Source organism: Rhamphochromis longiceps, linkage group LG6 (assembly GCF_057381845.1).
Source record: "Rhamphochromis longiceps isolate RC_006_pf linkage group LG6, R_longiceps_female_GT1.1, whole genome shotgun sequence".
NCBI classification, from domain to species: domain Eukaryota; kingdom Metazoa; phylum Chordata; class Actinopteri; order Cichliformes; family Cichlidae; genus Rhamphochromis; species Rhamphochromis longiceps.
The window spans coordinates 20,066,935-20,086,364 of NC_140562.1; the positions used below are offsets into that span (position 1 = coordinate 20,066,935).

At 40.7% G+C, this 19,430-nt stretch overlaps 1 protein-coding gene across 1 annotated transcript; it reads right to left on the minus strand.

Moving 5' to 3' along the window:
* Positions 1-1,152: 1,152 nt before the first annotated feature.
* Positions 1,153-13,672, minus strand: ednraa (endothelin receptor type Aa). Its single transcript, XM_085409629.1, has 8 exons — positions 13,322-13,672; positions 11,902-12,414; positions 10,287-10,414; positions 8,289-8,487; positions 5,445-5,597; positions 5,176-5,309; positions 4,888-4,996; positions 1,153-4,534 (listed from the first exon to the last, which is right to left on the minus strand). The coding sequence occupies exons 2-8, from the start codon at positions 12,367-12,369 to the stop codon at positions 4,397-4,399; spliced, it is 1,329 nt and encodes a 442-aa protein (XP_085265755.1). The 5' UTR covers positions 12,370-12,414; positions 13,322-13,672; the 3' UTR covers positions 1,153-4,396.
* Positions 13,673-19,430: the final 5,758 nt, after the last annotated feature.

The following is a 19,430-nucleotide window of genomic DNA, read 5'->3' on the forward strand; positions in this document are numbered from 1 at the left end:
CTGAGGTATTATTTACTTAAGTTTAACACCTGCCAATGACCAGATTTTAAAAAGTTCTTTTGTGATCTGTAAAACCTTAGGACTGAAAGAGCATGTGCATTTCTTTCTACCATGACTAGGATATGACTGCTTCACAGACTTGACACTAAAACTCTTGGGTCTGTCCAAATTAAAAGAAAATGATATTGTTTGTGTCATCCTGTCTAAGAAAAAATCTTTCAAAAATAGGAATTTCTTTAGATTATATGAAAGGGTCTTGATAACACGTAGCCATCACATATATTTGCCTTGAACATCGACTAGTTTTTAACATATTTTTACTGTATCCACCAAATCAGAGTTAAGCTCTGCTTGGAAAGCACTCTGGATCTTTCAGATCCTCTATTTGTTTTCAGGCTTTATTTAATTCACTGCTGGCAGAAGACAAGATTCCCACCAAATTCTCTCCTGGCTTATTATTTATTTATTTATTTATTTTTGTCTCCACTTCATTGAACTGTAACATATGACATTTTAGTGACTGCAGTTTTGAGGAATTTCTTCCGAGTTACAGGAAACCAGTTGTGATATAATGCAAGGAATATGAAACTATGTCATAAAGTTCATGACCAGGCTGAGATTTATCGCCAATAGCTGAAACATTAACCAGACCAATGTCTGATAAACCGTGACTGCTACAATGGCCTGTTGGTCTTGGATGATTTTGACTTTGTATATAGAGCTACACAGTTCTGGTAACTGTCTGCTGTTGAGTGTGATGGAGTGTAATCTTGGGTTATTGACACATTTGCTCACAGCCAAATTGTCAAAAAAAATACAGATTTAGGGAAGCAGTGCTTAGATGCATTTAGACAATTAAAGCCATGCTAAAGACAGACTAAAACGAGGACTGCACAACTATGCAAACTATGCCGCTAATGGTCAAACTTTTCAGTCCTCTGCCCTACCCTCTGAGAGAGTGAATTATAAGTATCACATTCCCACCATCCAAGCCGTTCCACATCCTCTCTCCTGACATTCGCAACCCTTAGGGCTTGAGTGCCAAGCAGGTCAGTGTGTTTCAAATCACTCCCAGACGCCTCTTTCTCACAGTTGCAGATGAGAAACAGGAGGGGAGGGGGGACCTTGACTTCTTAGAGCAACACAATGGCTGAGTAAACGTCCTTGTTTCCTACGATGGAAATTGATTTATTGGTATAAGCAGCAGCATTAACATGAGGTTAACACGTTAAATCAGCGACAACAAACATATACGAAATCCATTTTTCTACAGATTATTATGAATAGCTTTTGAGTAGTGGTAAAATAACACCGTACAGATATAAACTGATCTATACATAAGTGTGCAAAACACTCCAACTAAAGACGTGCTAGTATTTGCAGACACAGCACACACTCACACACACAATAGTGCACATTCAAAGTCACACAGGTTTACGGGTATCTCTCATAGATGTAGAACATCAGAAAGGTGCTATTCTGTCCTGTCTCCTTCAATTCAAATTCAATTTAATAAAACTTTATTGATCCTGAAGGTTGACCCCGAATGAAATTGGGTCCTTAGCATATCGCTGCCATCTTACTGGTGGCTCCATGACAGAAAAAAATATTATGTTGATATTCACATAATGGGGAGCCTACCAGCTGCAACACTTGTTTGTGACTTCTGTTGCATTGCATACTAACCCGTGAGTAAGACGGCAGAGAGTTTACAGCTTATTGCTCAGTCTTTGGGTCCTTCTAGATCAATGGTGTTCACACATCAAATAGAATAAGGCATTATAGTTGTTTTGTGGTGGGACACGGGTTCCACATACAGTACTTGATCATCATTTTGGGAAATGCTCCTCTTCACTCTTCTGGCATGGTTGAGTTGAAAAGAGATACAGTACAAAGCTTAAGCCATCAGTTTGTAAATGTAACGGATGTAAACACAGGAAGAAACTAGCAGCGATTCAGATTTCTGGGAATATGAATGGAATTTTGCAAACTAATCTCAGCTTTGGCACCAGTGATCGGCAGTGGGATCAGTGAGGTGATCAGCAGTGGGGGCTAGGATTTCTGTTTCTTGACACATGATTGGAAAATATACAAAAAGGCTTACACATGCAACAAGTGCTTTGGTTGTCCACTAGAGGCCCATTGTGAGTAAGCCCATAAAGCAATGGGCTCGTAGCCTCTAAGCTCTAGGTTAGGTTAGTTCATCTAAATAAAATAAATAAATCTAGGAAATAACTGCACACAGTTGAGAAACAGTCCTGATTTGAACAAGAATGTTCTTTACATAATTAGCTATTACATACAGGCTAACATGGCTAAACTTGATACATGATTCAGTTTATTTTTCAGTCGTTAGCTTCAGTAAAAATGCTTTTGAAAACATCTGAAGCCAGTGTAGCCACACCTCTTATTTTCTTTCGATACCACTTATAAAAGTAAAACAGACAGTATGGTTTAACAAGAAGTCAAAATATGTTTTGGAGATATAGAGGTATTATTAGCTAGCTTAATGTTCTTTTCTGTGACCCCTTTGAGTTAGTCTTGTTCTACCAGTGAAGCATGTAAGTATACATGGATGTGTTATATAAATGGCAAAATGTGTTAAAATGGAGGTGGACCTTTGTTTTGGACCAAGTCAGGCCCCCTGTTTTCCCTTGTTTCCTGTCTTTACGCAAAACTGAGCTAACTGTGTGCTGGCTGTAGCTTCACACAGTAACGGGCAAAAACAAGTACAGTGGCCCCTCGTTTATCGCGGGAGTTACGTTCTAAAAATAACCTGCAATAAGTTAAAACCGCAAAGTAGCTAACTTTATTTTTTACAATTATTATAGATGTTTTAAGGCTGTAAAACCCCTCACTACACACTTTATACACTTTTCTCAGACAGGCATGAACATTTTTACACTTTTTTCTGTTGTTTAAACACTCTCAAATTTCAAACCTTGTAGAAAAATAAGTGCAGTATTATAGAATGAAACAAAAGGCATCTGCAGCACACTGCTAGCGATAGAAGATTTATGTAAATTTGACAAGCTGAACGTATTCTGTATTGTGCAGGAGACACAGCACGAGATCGATTGACAATAGTCTACAGGACGCAGAACACAATGTGCTGTAAAAACAACAACCAACCAACCAAACAAACAAAAAGCACGCAAATTTGCCCAGACAAAAATCCGTGAAACAGCAAAAGGTGAACCGTGTTATCGCGAGCGACCACTGTAAACACATTTCCCAAAATGCGAACCCAACTCTAAATGTGGAGTGTCTATCATCTCACAAAACATTCTTTACCTATGTCATTATAAAGGTAAGATAGGCTGAGTAAAAATATTGTTACTGCAGTCTAACACTTTATAAAATTGGTCATTACATGAGTATATATTTGCATTGGGTTATAAAGCAGAGATGTCAAGAAAACTTTTGTATTTGTATGTTGAAATTCACAGTGTTGTAGGAATCTGTTTTTTTCAATGGTCACACTTGTGGTTACTCTTTAATCTACCGCATGTTAGTCATTTGTATGACGTGTGTTAAAATACATTGTTGCACATTAACTGTTTGCTCTAAAACCTGCAACCCTATGTTTCCTGATGTGTCAGCTGCTTTAACAGAGGACCTGACTTTTTGTGAAGTCTACTGTGCAGTATTCTCACTAGAAACTAGGAAAAAAAATTGTGTTTTTGTCAGTGATTTTGTTCAGATACGTCCAGAGTGCACCCCTTTCTTGATAACTCAAAAAAAGCAGTGGGACTTAAACATCAGGCGAATAAACTTTAAAGTCATCCTCTAGTTTATACCACGTAGTAGCTCAGGGAATAATAAGTATGAGCCAAATATACTGTACAACAACTGTCACTAGCATGCTTTCCTGTTTTTCATTATCAGTAAGTAGCAAACTCCAGGGGACTCATCACTCGTCATCCCCTCTGACGGAGAACAGTCAGCTTTTTCCTTCCTGCAGCATCCTTCCCAGTGGTGCTGCCCTTTACAGGAATAGCACACTTGGCTCCTGATAGAGAGCAATTTATAGTGAGGCTCAGCTGCTTCCCTTTAAAAGTTCTCCTCCTCCTGCTTTCCTCCTCCTTCTTCTTACAAGCTAGAGTCACTGTCCGTGGGTGTGGGAACAGAAGGAGTTTGTTGGAGGAAGTTTAGTCTGCTGAGAGACTCAGGAAACACCAGCGTATTGAAGTTCCCCAATCCATTTTCATCCCTTTTATTCCAGTTCCTAATGCATGCCTGCCATATTCATGTTTTGCTTCTGCAGTCCTCACGTAGATTATTGTCTGAATGTGTACATTTTTTTGATTTATGTATTATAATATGAGTATTTGTCACATTTTAAGTGCTTGATGGGGATACAGAAAAGCTTCAAAGACACTCCTCAGCCGGGAACTCAGTTGCTGTACTTTCTGGTACCGCGGTCAGTGTGGAAGTTGTTGGGCTCTGGACTTTTACACTGAATACTGGTGCCATTCATGGGTCCGGTGCTGTTCAGCTGATTGTCGGAGTAACACCAGCAGCACAAACACGACTTGGAGAACATGTGAAGAGAGGAAAGGGAACATTTAAACATGGCAGCGTTTGCAGACAGGATTTTTCACTCGTGTAGATCACATTTCTCGTTTGCTCCTGCAACTCCTTTCACATGCAAGCTTGAAACATGGTTAATCTCAGTCTCTGTCCCTTCGTGACCTCGGCCAGTAAAATTAGTACATAAATCATCAGGCTGCTTTTACATTTTGGTTACCAAAAGTCATCACAAGCTAAGCGTTGTTTGCTCTCCCAGCCTGACCAAAAACATTAGAAGAAGTGTGGGTGTGTGGAATTAAAAAAAGAGTGATTTTGCATGCATGCCACATGTGTATATATCCATGCCTACTATACCTTGAAGCAATTTTTGAACTTCTTGCTGACAAAGTAGAGGATAATGGGATTTATGCAGGAGTTGATTGTTGCAAGGTTGATGCCAAAGTAGTCCAGGATCAACAGGAAACTGAAAACAGAGAACAGGAGAAATATTGAAGGAATAATTTTCAAACATTTTTGGAAGCCCAGCTTCCAAAGAAGCTAGTGACACCCTGAGTTAAATTGGCCCATGCGCTCCCATACTCTTCTTCCCAGTAGATTTTTGAGGACCTTGTTTGTCAGAAGTCTATTCTTCTAGAAACTCACTTGAGCAGCTCACATCGCATTTTCTCTGTCTGGTTGTAAATCATCTTCTTAAGAATCCTGCTGAGGTGCAGTGGGAACCAGCAGAGGGCAAAGATGAGGACGAGGGAAAAGACAGCTTTGGCCACCTCTCTCCTCTGCAGAGGGAAACAACAGATTACTGTGTAGTCTGAAGATGATGTTTAGGTAATGAAATGTCAAATGTTAAAGCAATGGAATAAACACTGGGATTATATTTAGAGAGAAAAGGCGATTTAGAAATGTTGTTGAACCTGTTTGAGGTGCTCACTGAGAGCGATCCGGAGGCTGCCATTCCTGCGGTTGAGCATCTCGCAGGTCATGAGAGTGTAGAAGATAGCTGTGCAAATCAGTGGTACACAAAAGTAGAAGCCAAACAGCCACCAGTCCTTTGCATCTCTGTAGAACTAGAGAGCGACAAACACAGTGACGCGGTTAGTTATGAAAAACTGCAATAAATTCATGTTTTACTGTGACCTGGGAGTTTGAGACTAGGGAGTTGAAGGTTTATGACCTACTGGGACTCCAGACCGCTGAGCTCCACACATTTCCCATACATACATATTTATTAATGCCCCTTAAGCTTATCCTTGCACATACAATAATGTGAAAAAGTACTTTTTCACATGATTACATACAGTCCTGTGAAAACACCCCCACGATTCAATAGCCTGTTGAACTACTGTTAGCAGCAATAACTTGAGGTAATGATTTTCTGGAAGACTATCAGTCTCTCACATCGTTGGAGGAATTTTGGCTCACTCTTCTTTACAATGTTGCTTCAGTTCATTGAGGTCTGTGCGAATTTGTTGATGCACAGTTCTCTTAAAATCCCACCGCAGCATTTATTTTTACTGCTTTTTCTGGTATGTTTGGGATCATTGTCCTGTTGTATGACTGAATTTTCCGACAGATGGCTTGACATTTGACTCTAGAATACTTTGGCATACAGAGGAGTTCAGTGCTGACCTCAATGACTGCCAGGTGCCCAGATCCTGTGGTTTCAAAAAAAGCCCAAGTCCTCACCACTCCACCATTGTGCTGACAACTGGTATGAGGTGTTTGTGCTGATATCACGTGTTTGGTTTTTGCCAAACATGGCATTGTCAAACATGGTCAAACTTTCCACTTTGGTCTCGTTTGATCAAAGGACATTGTTCCAGATGTCCTGTGGTTAGTTCAGATGCAACTTTGCAAACCTAAACTGTGCTGCAGTGTTCTTTTTAGAGAGAAGAGACTTTCTCCTTTCTCCACTTCCTTTCTCTTTCCAAACAAGCCATCCTTGTCCAGTCTTTTCCCAATCGTACTGTCGTGAACTTTAACATTTAACATGCTAACGGAGGCCTGTAGCTCCTGGGGTTTTGGCAGCCTCTCTGAGCCTTGCATGATCTGACCTTTGGGTGAATTTGCTGGCATGTCCACTCCTGGGAACACTGGAAACTGTCTTAAATGTTTTCCACTTCTAAATAATCTTTCTCTCTGGTGAATGAAGGACTTGAGATTCTTTGAGAAATAGCCTTCCCAGAGTAATGAGCAGCAACAATTTGCCTCTCTGACACTGTGTACTCCTTGGCATGGCGTTAAAACACACCTGAATGCTCCAGACCAGCAAACTGCTGAAATTTCTGCTTTTATAGAGGTGCTCACATTTGCTGAGGATCAGTTAATCAAGTCTCCTCTTAATTCCTATGGAAGACTTTTTTTTAACCCTTTAAAACCAAGTGTATCAGATTTGATACATGTGTTTTTGTGAGTTTTTGAGACTTCTACATCATCAGCGTGACTTTTTTTTTTACCCTCAAAAAATCATATAAATTGCATGACAAATTTTGACTAAATTGCAAAAATATTGTACATAAGCACAATTTAGCAAATGTGATACAAATTCAACCTCATATATGCAGATTCAAGTTTTTGTCTAAAGGTTTGACAAACACTCCATTATCAAAAAATGAAAGATTTCTGGTGGTTATTTCATGGTTCAGGTTTTAAAGGGTTTAGGACTTTATGCAGTTTCTGCACTATAATCTATAGTTCCATTTCATCAGCTATTCACATGGCCCTAACATTAATAAAAATCCTAAATAGATGTCATATGTGGTGTTGGGCTATGGAAGTAAACTGAAAATCATTAAACTGGACTTCATGCTATAGTAGAATCTATGCTTTTGTAACCGAAGCAGTTCTCCTCACACCACTACCAGCCTCCCCCTGTACTCCAGTGTTAATGAAGTCCATGTGAATGCTGCTCTGTACACAGACTGTGTAGCAAGTCTGAAATCAAGCCGTTCTAATTACACTGTGTATAATAAGAGCCTCTGGTTTTCTGTGGTTCTAAAAAATATGCTAAATATGCACTGTTTCAAAACCCTACAAACCAGACCAAACCTTATTACACCAAGTTTTTCTGGACTCTTCGTAGAACCACTTCAGGTTTTGGTATCTTGTGCTTTATGGACAAAATAGAATTAGGTGTCTTTCAAAAATATCCTATTTCATTGCTATTAAACAATGGCACAGACTTTAGCACTGTATTGATATCTGGGAGAGATTACCTCAAGGGTATGCACATGTGGCCTGAGCCTGAGGCCCCAGGTCTGTGTAATTGCACTTGGCCTGCAATCAATTACGTGGTCCAAAATTGTGAAACAGGGCATAATCACTAAGAAAGACTAAGCCGGCCAGGTCTATTCCTTTAATATTCACTGGAGCGGATTCATGGCTGTATTCTAGTTTTCTTAAGGTCTAAACATGCTTTACTGGGGCACCGATGCTTTAAAAACATGCGCCCATATATAATGAAAATAGCACACCAGTGCACCAGCTGTCCATTAGAACCACTTACCGACTCCAAACGAACAATACGATGCTTTTAAGATGATGGCAGTGATCACGATGGAACTATTATGCTGATCTTACACTCTGAGTAGTTCTCCCACGTGTGTGTGTCCCATGTCAGCAGTCATGTCAGCAGATCATTTTGTCTCTACATTACAGAATTCAACAATTCTTTTGCACATCCTGGCTTTAGCGCAGTCTAAAAAGTTGGGCACAAAATGCAATTTCTTTAAAGGGATGGCAAAGTGGTAACAGCGCACCTCCATGAAGGCACTCCGGGGTCTAAGCATGCAAGTGCGCATGGTTTTGTTGGCATAGTCGAAGGTGATTATGTCGAAACCGACGGCCTCCGGCACTGCCAGGATGAGTGAAAGCACCCAGATGGACACGATCTCAATGACGGTGATCAGAGGGATGCCCACGCCCTGCACTCTGCTCCACGATGCCACAGCCCGGTATCTGTGACACAGCGGGACACAAAGTTATCACCTGGCATATGGCTATTTATGCCATAACTGTTACACACAATGAGCAGCTTAGATTAAAGCACCGGCTGATTTTAAGTTACTGCAGTAATGACTGTAATTACTGCAGTTATCCTTACAGCACCCTAGGATACAAATAATGTAAGACGAATATAAAGTGTCAGTTTAATGTTTAAAACAGGTCAGCAAGAGTTCAGCTGTGCGATAGAAATGTAATATTAAAGTAAAGTCATCACTTTCTTCATCTCTCCTGATTGACAAAGCTAACAAGAGCTTCCTTATGCATGGCAGCACACCAAGCACAACAAACTGCTCAGTCAGCAAACACTATCAAAATGTTAAGAATTCATGAGCAGAGATGATCAATTGTTTATTTTAAATATCTAATATTTATATTTTTGTGAAGCCTCCAAACAGACTGGCCCATGTTGGCAGAGGGGTCTGTGTGTTGGCTTGTGTTTCCCGTGCACTGAATACTTGTTTGCTTGTTTGTTTCATTAATGGAAACCACTTGTCGAAATGTTTTAGTAAAATCGGGCATCAAGATTTTATAGCAAAAACAATATATTTTTCATGACACATTTGAATTTCTCTGTTGAACAACATGGTGGCATTTATATTTTACTAAGTGGTAATGTATCCACCTTTTCCTCTTCCTCCAACATTGAAAAGATACAAAAGGGACTCGAGCACTTTCATAATACACACACACACACACACACACACACACACACACACACACACACACACACACACACACACACACACACACACACACACACACACAGATGAAGATATGCTACACATTTCCTGGAAACAAATGGAGAGCATCTGCACTTGAACTACAACGGTACAGAGCTGCAGCCTGGCTTTTCTCATAACAGAGGTCATTAATATTGTCTTCTTATAGCTGAGCCCCGGTGCTCCAGGCGAGCCTCTTATCTATAAAGTTGAGTGTAGTAGATCATATGAGATGACCGTGAGCTTCAGCACTTCATGATCATCAATTATTCATTAAGGAAATTCTATTAAGGTGCTATTAAAAAAAAGAACCTGTCAATATGCTTGCAATCAACATACTGCAGACTAATGTTAACATCAGAAGTGTGCAGCTTATATATAATATACAACTCCATAAAAGAAGTAAAGAGTCTCTTTTTTGAGGGGGTTGCAGTGAAGCAATAGAAAAGAAAGTAAAGGGATGACTCTTGAGTGATTATGCACAATCAGTACTGACGTAGTGTAGCAAGTTTCCTGGAACAGATGATCTTAGCATTCCTGCCATTACCCTGAAATCCAATCGAAATGTTCATACATTTTGCTGAAATTAATTCCAGCATCTCCTGTTTATGTTAGAAAAAAATATTTGCGAGCAACTAATCTAAAGCAATGTTCTCTTGTGCCGAGCACAATATGGATTAATTGGCACGGCTGGTCGGCCAAATCGAATTTGTTAAATTTTCTTTCCAGTTGTTTGGCTGCTGTTTTCAGCTTCTGCTTTTTCCATCTAAGAAAAGCGTACGGGGATGATCGTGCATGTTTATGCGCAGAGACCTGGCTGGGTGAAAGAATGTAAGCTCTGTGGGAAGCTGCTGCTTTTAATAATGGGGAAAAAGCAAAAACTGGTTCACTAGTTAATAAAACTGAAGTTCACACTTAAGCAAATACACGTACAGATGTCAGATGTACAGCGCGAGCTTTTTAAATGCCAGATCCTCATATAAGAGCTCTCTACTATGTGACTGAGCAGTGTGGCAATGTGGCAGCACTGACCTGTCGACGCTGAGGGCGCACAGGTTGAGCACTGTGATGCCCACAGATGCTTTCTGCAGGAAGGGAACAAACTTACAAAGGCACAGGCCCACAATGCTGTCATCGAATGGGAAGCGTGATGCCAGGAGCTGGAAAATATAGAAAAAAAGGAAAGGATTTAAATCCGATTTAATACGTATTCTTTACGCACATCAGCAAAACTCACACTTCCCTGATGTATCATTAAAAAGTAAATAATTTTCTTTGTCTTCACGTGCGTTTTACAAGCCTGCTGTTACTGTTGTTTTCCTGACTCAAATGGGTCCTTTTGCATATATAAGACCTTCCTAGTGGATTTTACTTTGAAGTCCGTCAGTGTCATCTTAACATCACTGTCAGTCTGCAGGGACCACTTCCAATATTGGAGAAATCTCAATATTGGCTTTCTACTTTTATCACTAGTGTCTAACAGTTGTTTTCTACTACTTCTTCCTTTGGTAAAATTAGTCAGGGTCACGTAAGCACTTGGACACTGAAGCGTTTTTCAGCAGCACAAAAGTTTTACAAAGCAAAACAAAAGACAGTGTTTCTGGAAACAATGTCTTTGCCCCGAGGAAGACAACAGGAGGTTTCAACATTGTAGATGTGGCTCTTTCTTTGTTTATGCATAAACTGCTCCCCCATGCAGAAGGATTGTTGTTTCCTCTTTGCACATGTATCAAACAAAGTCACTCTGCCCTCAAATTCCCAAGATAATTTTAACCAGGTGCTTTTTTTTTCTTGGTTAAACCACATCCTATAATGAGCTCAAAGGATCAGGTTGACTGATCACTTCATTTTGCCATCATTCTTTATTATTGCAAAAAAACCATGACAGTGTTTACTGAAAGAAATCAAACGAAGGCAGGGGGCCTGTAATGATTTAACATAGTCATTCACATTCTGAAGAGGTCCCAGCGTAAACAAAAGGGTCGAGTCAAACCAAACTGAAACGAGCTGCAGTTGTGCTCTCGTGACAGTGTCTTTTAAAGATGCTGATAATCATTAAAAGACTGTTTAACATGTTTAACAGTTGCTTATTTGGGTAAAACTAATAATAATAATTATAATGCTCATAAGGACGAGAATAAAACCAGTCGATTTCAAACATGACCGACCGATAAGCTCTCATGCTCCTATTTCACCTCACTTTTATTTGGATGATAAAGTACAATAAGTACAAAAGTTATTTATCACTTGTGGAGCAGTGAGATTTGAGAACAAAACAAAAAAAAAAACAAATTCCAGATAAGGGTTCATGACTAATGTCTCAGGTCAGCGCAAGGCCAGTGATGTGTGTGACTACAGCCTGATTCTTATGTTTAGTTATGTCAGCCATACCACTGCTTGTCTCATCGCCACACGAACACGATAACAACCTGACTGATTAGGCTTTGCCATCTATTTGTACACTCACTCAGGCCCTTTCCCACTCACCCCCCTCTCTCCTCTTCTCCAGTCTGCCTGTAATATTCCACTTTATCTGTGCATATCGCCTTTGCTGTCCCTGCATTTCATCATATTCACAACGAGACATGTCACTCAGCAGCCTTGACATGAAAATAAGAGTTTAGAGTAAGCAAAAAAAAAACTGTACCTTGTACACATTGATGGGTATATCAATGACAATGTAGATAAGGTCGCCCAGGGCCAGGCTGGCAATGAGGGCGTTGGGTCCATTCCTCATGCATTTGTGCTGGTATATAATCCTCAGCAGGGTGGCGTTGCCTACTATCCCGACTACAAAGACTATAATGGAAATGATTGTGTTGATGTACTTAAAATGCGCGTTGATTGAGGTATTTACAGTGCAATTAGGTGGTTTCTTTACTGCAGTTGCGTTGCCAGAGCCAGATACCACCGCTTGTGTCCGCTGGTGGATGCCGGACCCCGTGCTTGGGCTGACAGTGCTGTAGAGACCAGACTGGAGGGTGGAGTGGACGAGAAAGCTGGAGAGAGGGTCCTGGTCCGCTTCAGCTCTGTTTATCTGGCAGATTCCTCTGGCTGCCATACAGGCCATTAGCAAAAACATATGTCCAGCTGGAGAGCCCATTATGGGACGCATTGAGCGCTTTGATATCACTGACAGAAAGATGGTCCCAATGTATCACTGGTAAGAAGAGAAAACAAACAAAAGCAAGAAAGACGTGGTTATTTTTTCAGAAAGCTCACAGTAAATCTGAAAAGACGGGAGTGTAATGTTAGAAGTCAGAGATGACGAGAATGTTTGATGGCCTTAATGTCCCTTTCAAAAGCTATGAGGAAGTTCAGCAACATCTTTATGACTTCTAAAAGGTTTTGCCAAGGGGGCACAGATGGATGATGCCAGGAGTAGTTACAGTGAGGATGAGGCATCAACAGAACACGTCGGGGATCTGTTTTGCTCTCAGTCAGTCCTGGATGAAGCAGCACTTGGTTGTATCGATAATGTTGCAGCTGGACGTTGGGGTTTTATGTCAGCTTGTGCTGTTTTGACAACAAGCCCTTCATGTGAGTTTGATTTCCTATGTTCTTTATTCTCCATCTGTTTCTAATTTCAAAAAGTTTAGACTTGTGGTACTGAGCTTTTTATAGACACGCTGGATTGACTTCTAGTTAGCTGAGTAATGCAAGAGCCCAGGTTAAAATAAAAACCAGATGAAGACCCAAACCCACAGAACTAAGAGGTAGTAGTAGTAGTTTATAACTTGAATCCCTCTTCTTATTAAAAGGAAAAAAACAACCCTACAACAACAACAACAACAAACTTTCTGGACAAAATCAGAGTAAGAGAGAAAGTTTTAAACTATCACATCCACAGTGAAGCCCTTTTCATCATGTCACAGTACCGGCAACTCTTATAGCCCAGAGTTCTTCCTGTTCAAAGTCCCAGCTGTCACCAAGTACACAAAGAACTATTTAGCAGCCAGCCCTTCAAGTAGCATCACAGTTTAGCATCAGCATGACACTGCTGGGATCTGTGACAGCACGCAAACTGATCTATCCATAAATAATAAATACATTTGGTTTTCACCTACCGCTTCTAAAATGTCTGCCTGGCCCCCTTGGAAAGCGTCAGGCAAACTTTCAGCTGAAGCCCCCAGACATCTGTATCACATCACATGAGTAATTAACGCACTATCAAAGCCGCAGCGTATCCCACTTGGTTTGAGCAATGCACCCGTCTGCTCTGAGGTGCCTTCGCATTATGGCTCAGAGTTTCCTGTGGAGAGTTTGCAGTACGTCTGAGTGTGTGCGTGCTCAGTCGTGTGAGTCTGAGGTTTTGTGTACTTCTACATGTGTATGTGTGTGGGTGTGTGTGTGTGCGTGTCAGAGCACCAGTGAGACACTTTGACTGGGTGGGATAGTAAATCTCCACCTCCCTTTGGTAACAGACTGGGCCCCCTTTGGAAACATCACCCTCCTCTCTTCTCTCTCCTCTCTCTCAGAGGCACCGCCTGCTGACAGTCATCTCCATGGCGCAGCAGCACCCACACACACACACACACACACACACACACACACACACACACACACACACACACACACACACACACACACACACACACACACACACAAGGGCAGGGGCATCTGGGAGCCCAACGCCCCTCCAATCTGCCCCTTTCCTTAAATCCCTCCCACCTCCACTTTCAATCCCCTCTGACTCGCAATATGTCTTGTATACATTACATACAACTGTTTCCTCACACAAAAGGCAGCAGAGATTAGACTGGAAGGAGGAAGGCAAGAGGAAGTCAGTGTCCATGTTGTGATGTTGTGTTTGTTTCATCTAAGTGGGAAACGGAGACGGGAAGTGGGAGCTAACCATCAGCCAGCCTTTACATCAACATACTACGAGCTGTGTGGGTGGCCGAGCCACATCACACTTTCTTAACTTTCGATTTATTTAAGGTGTGAAAGATATATAATATCTGTTGAATAAGTTATAAGTTAGGGGAAAAGCATTAAACAAGCGTTCTGCTCCATTACCAGACTTCTAAATGAACAAATATTAAATCAACTGGAAATTTCTTTCACCTTTTTAAGGGGAAAAACCCCCAAAACAGAGGAAAAATAAACAAAATTCCCAAACTGAGTGCTATCTGAGATAACCAGACGCCTGAGATGGGAGAAAAAGCCATTTCGATGTCAAGCGAGAAGAGTGCTTGTGCATCAGTGTCCATTATGGATTTCAAAATAGTTTATGATGTGAGCTGAGAGCAGGAAGAAGGCTATTGAAGTCACCGCAATCTCTGTTTTGCAATACCAAAAAAGCTGACGCAGCAACTGCACAAAGAGGAAAACACCACTCAGTTGTATGCCATTCCTGATACAGAACCAGCTGCATATAAGCTAAAAATGAAAAACTGTCTTCTCAATAGATTAAATGGCAAAAAGGCGACAAGAAGTTGTGTTTTATGTTGATTCTGAGCATTTGTGGACTTTCCAAAGTTTTCTTTTGCATAGAAATAAGCCAAAAAATGCACTTTACGTCAAAGGTATTTTATTTATTGGGCACTATTGGAAAATTTAAACTGTATCTACGTTACAGCGACACATATACAGTGGGGCAAAAAAGTATTTAGTCAGCCACCGATTGTGCAAGTTCCCCCACCTAAAATGATGACAGAGGTCAGTAATTTGCACCAGAGGTACACTTCAACTGTGAGAGACAGAATGTGAAAAAAAAAAATCCATGAATTCACATGGTAGGATTTGTAAAGAATTTATTCGTAAATCAGGGTGGAAAATAAGTATTTGGTCAATAACAAAAATACAACTCAATACTTTGTAACATAACCTTTGTTGGCAATAACAGAGGTCAAACGTTTACTATAGGTCTTTACCAGGTTTGCACACAGTAGCTGGTATTTTGGCCCATTCCTCCATGCAGATCTTCTCGAGAGCAGTGATGTTTTGGGGCTGTCGCCGAGCAACACTGACTTTCAACTCCCGCCACAGATTTTCTATGGGGTTGAGGTCTGGAGACTGGCTAGGCCACTCCAGGACTTTCAAATGCTTCTTACGGAGCCACTCCTTTGTTGCCCGGGCGGTGTGTTTTGGATCATTGTCATGTTGGAAGACCCAGCCTCGTTTCATCTTCAAAGTTCTCACTGATGGAAGGAGGTTTTGGCTCAAAATCTCACGATACATGGCCCCATTCATTCTGTCCTTAACACGGATCAGTCGTCCTGTCCCCTTGGCAGAAAAACAGCCCCATAGCATGATGTTTCCACCCCCATGCTTCACAGTAGGTATGGTGTTCTTGGGATGCAACTCAGTATTCTTCTTCCTCCAAACACGACGAGTTGAGTTTATACCAAAAAGTTCTACTTTGGTTTCATCTGACCACATGACATTCTCCCAATCCTCTGCTGTATCATCCATGTGCTCTCTGGCAAACTTCAGACGGGCCTGGACATGCACTGGCTTCAGCAGCGGAACACGTCTGGCACTGCGGGATTTGATTCCCTGCCGTTGTAGTGTGTTACTGATGGTGACCTTTGTTACTTTGGTCCCAGCTCTCTGCAGGTCATTCACCAGGTCCCCCCGTGTGGTTCTGGGATCTTTGCTCACCGTTCTCATGATCATTTTGACCCCACGGGATGAGATCTTGCGTGGAGCCCCAGATCGAGGGAGATTATCAGTGGTCTTGTATGTCTTCCATTTTCTGATGATTGCTCCCACAGTTGATTTTTTCACACCAAGCTGCTTGCCTATTGTAGATTCACTCTTCCCAGTCTGGTGCAGGTCTACAATACTTTTCCTGGTGTCCTTCGAAAGCTCTTTGGTCTTGGCCATGGCGGAGTTTGGAGTCTGACTGTTTGAGGCTGTGGACAGGTGTCTTTTATACAGATGATGAGTTCAAACAGGTGCCATTCATACAGGTAACGAGTGGGGGACAGAAAAGCTTCTTACAGAAGACGTTACAGGTCTGTGAGAGCCAGAGATTTTCCTTGTTTGAGGTGACCAAATACTTATTTTCCACCCTAATTTACGAATAAATTCTTTACAAATCCTACCATGTGAATTCATGGATTTTTTTTTCACATTCTGTCTCTCACAGTTGAAGTGTACCTCTGGTGCAAATTACTGACCTCTGTCATCATTTTAAGTGGGGGAACTTGCACAATCGGTGGCTGACTAAATACTTTTTTGCCCCACTGTATACGCAACTGTTAAGAAGCAGTAGAGAATAATTTTGCTGTAGAAATCATACATTTATTGTTGATCATGCACACACTATATGACGAAAGAGAAATCCGGATGAAACGTACACATACATGCACACATGGTATATGCAAGCACTCACTGACTGGCTGTGGCCCCGAGACCTTCGGTGTCAAAGGGCGCTGAGTGAACATCCACTAAGTCTCTATTGTTTAAATATGTTTTCTCCTGAGAATTTTAATTTCTCGTGTGAGGCTCCATGCCATAGGTTTGTACAAAGGCTTCCTTCTGTCACGGCGGGGTGCGCCGATGTGTGCGGAAACAGGACCCAAAAGCAGATGATGACGAGGAATAGTAATGATTAACAGAAAAGTGAACCTTTATTGCGATGACGGCAGGAAATGAACCAAGAGACCAAAGCAAACAGGCAAAACACTAAGAAACAAAACACTGAACTGACAAAACACTAAGAAACAAAACACTAAAGGTACTAAGACCAAAAACTATAACTATGACCGAGGTGGGAAAAATAAACAGGCTATGACTATGACTCTGGTGAGAATAAACAGACGAACTGACAATGGCATGAAGAAAACAAAAGGCTTAAATACAGACATGAGGTGATCAGGGGAAGTGGCGACACATGAGGAAACAGCTGACTGACATGAATCTAATGACAGGACCAGGAGGAGTGAAACTAAATACAATGACCAAAGAACACATGACACTGTCAGAATAAAACAGGAAACACTAAAACTAGACATGACAATACAAACTTAACATACCAAATACGTGATGAATAATGCAAGAACTCAAACAGAAAACCCAGGAGCAATAACTGCCTAAACTAAAGGCAAAATAGGAAATAACACAAAACTAACAACATCTCAAAAAATAAGAACAATACAAAGAAAACTCAAAGTGCTGGGTCGGAGACCCAGCCTGTGACACCTTCTACCTCCGGTCATCCAAACTAATTGATGAATGACTTCTTTGCAAAAGTGATTAATCACTAATGTGTTATAGTTATGGGTTCACTAAAGGTTTTTTATTATTATGAGAAAGCACGTCACAAAATATTTTCTTGTTTGCATCATGTCACTATAAAATATTTGTCCTGATAACCTTAACTAATAAAAAAATATTCTATTTTCCAAGATGAGGTCAAATTTTTATATTATTGCTACCAAATACAAGTTAATTACAAATTAAAACTATGTGTTAAAATCATATATAGTTTAACAATAATATATATATTTTTTGTGAATAAAACTTTTATGCTTCCTCAGATAAAGTATAATTTCAGCACATATGGTTGATTTTCAGGTACTTTTCCTACAGTCAAATGTGACTTAATTGGGTAATGCCAATATTTACAGCCATCTGAAATTAAAGGGATCGTGTTTTCTTTAATTGTAGTCATGAATATATCATGGCTTCTGAATTAGTTATGGTCAGCAGTGGCGAATATTTAATTTATTGGAACGTGATTTGCTGACGGCATCTGATTTCGTACCCCTATTTTTTCCCCTTCCAAAGTCCCCTGATTGTTGGCAGCTTCTATGACATTTTAACTTTTTTTTTTGGAGGGGGGTGGGGGGGGGTAGAGTCTTTGTTAGTAAATCCATTAATATATAAATGATGAAACCTTTACCTGCTCCCAGTTGCTTTGGCTTTCATGTTGTTGTTGTGTTGTTGTTTGGATCGTAATCAGGTATTAATGCCATTCTGTCTGAACTCAAAGATGGCAGGCTGCCTGGTAATTCATATGCTTGTTCTCTGATGGCATCTGTCGAAGTGTGCTCTCTGCATATTGGTACATACCCTATGGGAAATTTCAATCCAGCCCCAGACTGAGTGGGATGTAAGCAATTTCTTAACTGGGACACTTGCGTGAAAACAGAAAGAACAGAGAGAGAGAGAGAGAGAGGGAGCGAGAGAGATACTGGGAGAGAGGGACCGAAGCAGTGAGGGAGGGAGAGAATAGGTTTGAGGCCAATCCTACAGTGACAAGCAGCGACAGAGTGAAGAGGGCTCAGTATACTGCCTGGCTTTATTAATTTGGGCCATATGGCTCACGCAAACAAAAAGTTACAGCACAAGAGCAAAAGAAATTTTGACTCTGGATGGAAGAAATTTTCATTGTAGTCTGATTAGTGCCAGCACTTGACTTCATCTGAAATTTATCAATATAATATTAACAGACTATTTTAATTAGAAGGAGGGAAGCTTTGTCAAAGCGGCGATGATGATGACGGCTGATGAAAAGAGCCTGTAGAAAAAATCTGTTCGTGAGAACTCGTCTGTTTTAAAGTTCATGAAACTTTCTACACTGTGGCCTTGAGGCAGTGGCAGTATGTTGTTTTTGTGCAACTTTGGCTATGCTAAATCTGCAGGAAAAACAAATTGTTGGGGTCTGGGAGCTCGTTATCTTTTGGAACTGCACATTTTCCTTAAAACAGTAATCTAAAATATGACAGTAATCCAGATTTTTTTGTCTGATTAGAGAAATAAGGTTAATAAAACTAAAAGCCAGTTTCTAGAAATATGTGTATTATTTCCGTACTTTGCTCACAGTACATCTTTACCCAGAGATGGCAGAAAGGAAAATAAAAGGAATACTTCAGATTAGCTCAGACAGCTTGCTGTGAAATGTGAGGTGGCAGCATGTTTTGCTCTTAAGGATATTGAAGCTTTGTTGATTCATGTCTCAGAAATACATTACTAGACATTGGCTTGGAAAGCCAAATGCTCTCCCACTCTGGCCTGATACTGCTGTGATTCATGCAGAATGTGGTTTGTCATTGTCTTGCTGAAATAAGCAAGTCTGTCTCTGAAAACGATGTCATTTGGCAGCACAGGTTGCTTAGAAACCTGAAGATATTGGTCAGAGCATTACAGCACATTTTTCTGCTTCGAGCTTGATTTTATACTGTAACGACTGTGGGTTTGGGGAGCTGACTGGCTAAACTGCTC